Source organism: Solea senegalensis, linkage group LG8 (assembly GCF_019176455.1).
Source record: "Solea senegalensis isolate Sse05_10M linkage group LG8, IFAPA_SoseM_1, whole genome shotgun sequence".
Classification (NCBI taxonomy): domain Eukaryota; kingdom Metazoa; phylum Chordata; class Actinopteri; order Pleuronectiformes; family Soleidae; genus Solea; species Solea senegalensis.
In genome coordinates this window covers 23,302,045-23,309,544 of record NC_058028.1, presented here as the reverse complement: position 1 = coordinate 23,309,544, position 7,500 = coordinate 23,302,045, and the positions used below count along the sequence as shown (strand labels likewise).

The 7,500-nt window shown below is 40.8% G+C and overlaps 1 protein-coding gene across 2 annotated transcripts in view; it reads right to left on the bottom strand.

Moving 5' to 3' along the window:
- Positions 1-135: 135 nt before the first annotated feature.
- The window catches only part of meis3 (myeloid ecotropic viral integration site 3), a 13,454-nt gene continuing 6,089 nt past the window's right edge, over positions 136-7,500 (bottom strand). For both annotated transcript variants that reach the window (XM_044032981.1, XM_044032980.1), the window contains exons 7-13: positions 6,097-6,246; positions 5,893-6,001; positions 5,572-5,717; positions 3,558-3,634; positions 2,585-2,643; positions 2,339-2,425; positions 136-387 (exon numbers count right to left, since the gene is read on the bottom strand). In XM_044032981.1, coding sequence (XP_043888916.1) covers positions 188-387; positions 2,339-2,425; positions 2,585-2,643; positions 3,558-3,634; positions 5,572-5,717; positions 5,893-6,001; positions 6,097-6,246 — 828 coding nt within the window. In that variant the 3' untranslated portion in view covers positions 136-187. The remainder of the gene's footprint in view (positions 388-2,338; positions 2,426-2,584; positions 2,644-3,557; positions 3,635-5,571; positions 5,718-5,892; positions 6,002-6,096; positions 6,247-7,500) is intronic.

Here is a 7,500-nt window from a genome sequence, read left to right as displayed (position 1 = left end):
GTATGGCTTAAACCTGTGGGTCCAGACTCGACGCGTGCACGTGTGTTTGAGGTCAGAGTCTCTCAGTCAGGAATGTAAACTTTGGAGCAATGGTTGTTTTTTTAAATAGTCTGTGTGTGTGTGTGTGTGTCATTATACATACACAGCCAAACACACACACACACACACACACACACAACCTCTACAGCTAGTGTGCATGTATGTCCAGAGCCTGCGCGAGCAGCGGCTCAGCAGGGTGTGCATGTGGTGGTGGGTGGAGCAGCATGGCGGGGTGAGGGTGGGCGCCTGGGTAAGGGTGAAGGGAGGGTCCTGGGTGAGGAGGGTAGCCGGGCTGGGACAGGAGAGCACTGGGGTAGTCACCCTGCAGAGAAGACATGGCCTGCAGACCTGGAGAGCAAAGAGGGGCAAGACTTTTATTATGAATAAATGAACTGCAGGGGCCGATCAAGGGGAGGCGGGGCTACTACCGCTTTATACTCCTCAGCTGACATGGGGCGATAGGCGGGGTTCACCATCGCAGGGACACATATCCTCCATAGGCTCTACTCGCCTCGGCATCTCCACTACAACAAGTACCTACTTAACGTGGGCGGAGTCATCACTGCACGGCTGAGTGAAACCTGCAGTGGCTTTGTTTTATCCGCGACACACACACACACACACACACGAGTGACGAGTGACTTTACAGCAGACTTCTGTAGTTGTTTTTAGGATTGTTAACTAGTTTTAAGTGATCTACAGTTCAGCTCTGTTCAGCTTGATTTGTGTGTGAGACGTCTCCTCCTGTGACGGCAGTCTGACCAACCCCTCAGCACGCTTTTACATGCACCAATACACAGCCATTCACTCTCACACCTACACTCAATTTAGAGTGTCCAATTGACCTAATCCTAATCCTAATCCTCCCCCCCGTGGAGAATAAAGATAAATTGGCAGAAGACGGATGGATAATTCTGTCATAATGTCGCAACAACGATATTTGTGACCACATTTCAAAAGTGTCTGTTTCAGAGTAAACACAATAAAAATGAATGAACTTTGTTTAGTGGTGAGCTGCTTTAAATCAATGATGTAAACAAATACACTGAATGAGACGCGTTAAAACATCAAGGTGTCAATAGCTTTTCACACAGACACTAGAAAAGCAGCAGAATGTGAACTTAGGGACAAAATACACTGATATGTTATTTTCAAAATGAAAGCAAAGACAAATGATGTGTTCAAGTGCAACCACCTCCAACACATCACTTGGTGAGTCCCTCTTCATTCCTTGTAAATAATGATAAATAAATAAATAAATACATTTTATAAATAAATAAAATATAATAATAACCCTAATCCCTTTGAGGCCATAAACATTTTAACAAAGCAGAAGTTGATTATTAATAAAGTAAAACAAACCTTATTTCTGGGAAATTGTTCTTAATATTGAGTATAAAAAGAAGAACGATCTTGTCTGACTTTGCCTTAATAAGCTAAAACGATGGTGAGCATGAAATCCCAACTGCCTCTGCTCCTTGTTTGTGTATTAAGGTATAAAAGTTCTTAAAGTCGACTTAATCGAGTTGTTTTAAGTAAACAATTCTTACATGATTGATTTTCTGTGATAAGTAGAACTTTCTTACATTTTGCTCGGCTAGAATGAGCTGATAATTAGCTGGTAATATAAGTTGTCTTAAAATTATGACATTTTTAGTTTAAACCAAGCTGTAATATCTTATTAAGATAAAGTTAAATATGTTTTTTTAACATTAGATGTTTTTGTAGTGCAAAACTTGCTTGCCAATTTTTTTTCCCTTTTCCTTTTTAAAATTAAGAGCAAATTCCCATAAATATTTTACTTTCTTTAATTGTTGCAGTGAATTTGCAAGCTAGTGAGTTAAGTATTCTAGCTAAGGAAGAGTATTTCGTCTTAAAACAAGAAAATTTAATTTAATAATATTTGTCTTATTTCTAATAGGGCTGTTATATATAAATATTCAACGTTCAGTCTTAATAGATTTAGTAATAACGTGAACACCTTAATATTGTCTTTGTTAAACAGATTTGTTTTATTTATTAAACCTTATTTTCTTCCAACTATAATTTAGTAAATGTAAAAACTAAGTGACAGAATCTGTTTGAGTTCATACTTTTTTCAGGATAAAGGCTCAGAATTCTGGATGAAATTGTTAATTTTGTGAAGATGAACAAATCATTTCAAAAACAATGGATGCCACTGACACACCTGTACATGCTGATGAGGATGAACTGGTGTGAATGATGTGTAATAGTAAAAAGAGATTTGTGAATGTGTGAACTGCAGAGCTGTCTAGTGATTCCCTACAGGCTTCCGTACCTGCTGTTCTCAGACCGAGGTGGGCCTGTCCCTCGAGCCCGTAGCCCCCAAGGGCCGCTCCCTCTGGACTGTAGGGGCCCCCCTGACCTGTGGCCACACACACACACACACACACACACACACACTGTCATAACCTGCAACTGTTTTACACACAGCACATGTTGTAACATGTTGTCATTGTCTAACACGTGTGTGTGTGTGTGTGTGTGTGTGTGTGTGTGTGTGTGTGTGTGTACAGTCACTGACCTGAGCGATTTGTCTGGTCAATCATTGGCTGGACTATTCTCCTCCTGGCATTTATGAACCTGCACATGGTCCAGAGAGACAGACAGACAGACAGAGAGAGAGAGGGAGAGAGAGAGAGACAGAGAGAGCGATAGGGAGGGAGAGAGAGAGAGAGAGAGAGAGAGAGAGAGAGAGAGAGAGACAGACAGAGAGAGGGAGAGAGAGAGAGAGAGAGAGAAGAGAGAGCGAGAGGGAGGGAGAGAGGGTGAGTGTTAATGAAGGAAAAGGCCGACCAGGAGACTGTTGAACCCTTTCAGAGGTCAACAGCATGTATTGATCCCTGCTGTGATAATTGATTGATCTGCATTGATTAGGTCAGTAGGTGTGTGCTTGCTGCAGCAGGAGTTCAAACACAAACAGTGCAATTTAGCACTCGAGTAGAAAACACTCTTCTTTACCATTGAACACACACATCAGTGGCTCTGTTTACACCTGGTGTGTGAGTGAACAGGTGAATGACTGTAGTGTGCAGCAGCACTGAAAAGCTCCAGATAAATACAGACACACGTTTGTGCGTCTAAACATGAGATAACAGAATAGGAAGTGTGTGTGTACATTGTAAGGTTGTTATTGATCCTCTGTTCACCAAACTCTGAAGAATGTACTGATCCAATTCTCCAGACAGAATTCAGAATTCACATCTGAAATGTTTTATGTTTTTCCTGTGAATGCATGAATGATCATCTGATTATTGGACATTGATTTGCGATGGGACATTTCTTCCTTCCATTACAACCTTCACGTGAACAAAGTCAGTGTTTTGCCATGTTGCCATGTTGTGTGCTAAAATGTGATCCCGCCAACCTGCTGTTGACGTGGCAACGGCCACGCTGTCAAAGTGAAAGTCTACGGCTTCCAATTAAACAAGGCAGTTTAAGTCATGATTGACGACCCCTCAGGTGAAAATGAGTATATTGATTGGAGGTGCACTGACCAGTTGTTGACCTGTAAGATGGTCAGTCCCGTGTCCTGTGACAGCTGCTTCTTCTGCTCCTCAGAAGGGTATGGGTGCTGGGAAAGGACATAAAGAGTAAGGATTTAATGTGGATGAACAATCTAAATTCACATCAGCACATACACACACACACACACACACACTGGTTTATATAAATGTCTTCACCTTAAAATTTAGTAAATTACATTATGGAGACTTGGAATACCAGGTACACACACACACACACACATCATGGGGGACATTTTATGCCAGCACACTATACTAAAACGTCTTAACCGCGTCACCGTCGCAGCATAAAGACTGACACCAAATAATGAAGGTGACGGGTGATAAGTGTTGTGTCACGTGTGAACGCAGCAAACGCCTGTGCGCACGCTCGTCTCAATGTACAAATCATTACTAGATTTTTTAATTGAATTTAATCTAATTTAATTTAATTTAATTTAATTTAATTTAATACTATTGATAATTTATTTTTATTAAAATAAAATTATTTATTTTAAATAATTATTTAATTCTTTTTATTTAAATTATTTATTTATTTACGGAATAATTTCAGCTACTTACAAGTAAAAATATCCTGACAGCTCTGATTCATCTATAAGCTCTGCTTTCTTCTCAACAATCCCATATGAACCTGTTACAGCTGATCTGGTCCTGATGATCCGGTGTACCTCGTGCGTAAATGCCTCTTCCTCAGTTTGGCGCCTGAGCGATGGTTCAGTCCCTGATATTCCTTAACATCCCGTTATAGGCGTTATATATATGTTATATAGGCGTTAACGCGTGTGTCACTACTGTTCTAAAGCCAACGCTTCAGACGCCTTAACGTGTGCACGCGTGACTGAAATAAACTGTCATCGCTCTCTCTTGGTAACACATGGACTGCTTGAATTGTGAATTGAAGCAGCTGTTAAACTCAAAATCTGTCATCATGTAGTAAATCATTATTAGTACATTGAGACGAGCGTGCTCACAGGCATCCGCTGCGTTTGCACGTGGCCCGGCACGAATGACCCCTTGCTGTTTGATTTCCACAAACACTACACAGTGTGTGTCAGTCATGTGGTCTTCATGTCACGTATTTGAGGCGTAGTTCACATACGTGTGCAGCGTCTGTGTGGCGCCTACATGACGCCCGTCTGTCCATTGAAAGTGAATGAATTTAGTTAGTTATGCTGCTATAGACCTAGACTGCTGGGGGATTTTCCTGTGGTGCACGCACACTCACTCTCTCACACTCAGGGTATGAATGTGACTTTTTATATGTCATTAACCTTGTCTCTTTCTCTCCCTAGTTTGTGTCTTTCCTTCTTTCCCTCTCTCTCTCTCTCTGTATTCTCATGTTGCAGGTTGCAGGATCCAGATCCAGTTTTCAGATCCAGATCCAGTTATATACACGTTTTTAGTATAGTGTGCTGGCATTAAATGGCCCCATAATGCACATGCGCACACACACTCACACACACACATTAGCACAGCTATTCTTCTGAGGACACTGACATCCATTCATTTGGACAGTCTTAACAAACCCTGATCCCTAACCTTAACCATAACCAGTCAATACTCAACCCAGTTCGTCAGAAATGAGGTTCTGCCTCATTAGGACCAGGTTTTGGGCTCCATGAGAACTACTGGTCCTGACAAAGTCAACATTTATGCCAGAAAAAGGTCATAAAGTGTATAAACATACACATTCTGTAATAAATGGAGTAAAGTAAAACTGGAGATGCAGGTGTGACCTCATTTAATAACTAATGACCAATCTAACTGCTTCACTTCTGCTGTTATTCGATGTGGAACATATTCACATAATCACTTAATCCCCTGATTTTTCATTTGATTTCACTGACCTCCATTTACACAGTCACTTCACCTGTCTGTCTGTTCTTGTCTCATACTAATCCCTGGCTTTATGACTTTATTCTCTCGTCCACTGATATGACCCAGATTTCTTTGTTCAGCCGCTGCTCAGCAGGAGTCTCGCTCTCACCGACAGGTGCTGGAAGAGCCATGCTCTCATGATGTTTGTGGCCACTTTTGGGAAGATCCCTCTCTTCTTGCTGTTCCTCCTGTCTCTGTCAGAATCATCATCCTCTCCTGTGCTGGGGGAGGCCACTCCTCCATCCAGCCCATCACCTGCAGGGCCACACAACAGGGGACACTGTGTCTTAGGGATTCTAAGTGGGTATTAATGTGAAATAATATTACACAGTGTGTGTGCGTGTGCGGCGCGTCGTGTTGTGTGTGTGTGTGCGTGTTGTGTGTGTGTGTGTGTGTGTGTGTGTGTGTGTGTGTGTGTGTGTGGCTGTACCAGTGTCACTACAGTTGTCTGCTGTGCTATGTGAGGGCAGGCCACAGGTGCCTGGTGTTCCAAGAGCAGTAGATGCACAGTCATCAGGCTCCCTGAGCCATGACATGTTCTGCAGGAGAGAGAGAGAGGGAGACAGATCATTAGAGTATGGAAAGCTGCAGAATTCCCAGCAGGTAAAGAGGGAACAGTGGTTCTGTGTCTCACCTGGTCTGACAGACTGGTGCAGGATCCAGTGAAGTCCTCCATGTCAGACTTGGAGCCGCCTTCCCGCTCATCGAGCACCAGGTCTGTGGGCATTTTGCCCTTCAGACAGGTGATGTAGCGATGGCAGAAGTTATCACACAGGTCATGGACCTAAAGACACATCAGTGAAGTCACTTCCTGTGTTGTGTAATTCATGTTTCATCAGTCTCACAGAAATATTAATATATACGGTAGTTGTGCTGGAAACTCTGTAAATGTTTTTCTTAAATGTCTAAATTGAAAGGCAAAGATTCCTTTTGTTTTGTTCATTATAATTTATTGATTCATTTGCTTCTGAATTGATTTATTCATCGTAAAACTGTATATGTTTTTGTTTTTTTAAATCTATGTACTGTAGATTAAAAGTTAGATACTTCTATAAATCAGATGAGTGTTTCAATCCATGATGACACAGCAACTAATATTACATGTTACAGGCTGGTGTCAACAGGACGTTCTCTACTCCGCAGAAGTTTCATTAGATTTATTAAAGGCTCTCTGTTATTAAACAGACACTCAGCGTCACAGTAGTCACAGTAAATGCTGTTGATTGTCATCTTGTGTTTGTTTGTTTTGTGAAAACTGGTCCCAGGGCGGGAAAATCTCAAAACACCACTGTTGCATTTCCGTGATGACGTCCTTATCTCACCTCTGTCTGGTGCTTGATTCACTGTTGCTTATCTTTGTAGATGTCAGGTCTGGTTTATGTCCATCACGGGCCAATTTGAGTACATTTGGAATGGTCACGGGCCAAAACAAACATTTATTAAAAAACCTGTTTTAATTTGGCTTGTTTTTGTCTTTCCATAAGAAATCTGTAGTTTAGCTTTTCCATAGGAAAAAAAGACTATAGTTCTGTATTAAAATTATTTCTGAAATAAATAGATTTTATAGATATAAGTTTATTATTTAAAAATTCAAAATGTTGTTCTATTTGATGCTTGCTCAAACATTACCTCGAGTTGAAAAACTTTGGGCTCGTTCTAATTTTTAAGATATGATATCTGATTAAAATATTGTCTAAAAATAAATGACCTAAAAATTTTAATACCACATACCACAACGCCTCATACCACAAAAGAACACTTTTTTTATCTGCATCAATATTTTACCTCCTGAACATTTAAGGATCATTTGTGGATATTTCTCAATCTGTTTAATCTCACTTGTAGTAGTAATTAAACACTAATGTAAACACTGCCATCTATTGGCGGGATGCCGCCATTTCCCGGATGATAACATAATTGTCATGCATTGTGAAAATGTAGTTTATAGTCAATGCACTATTTAAAGCAACATAGATTTATTATTAGGCAACTTTTTTAAGGTCAATTAAGCACTCATCTGTCCTGGGGGCTTGATATT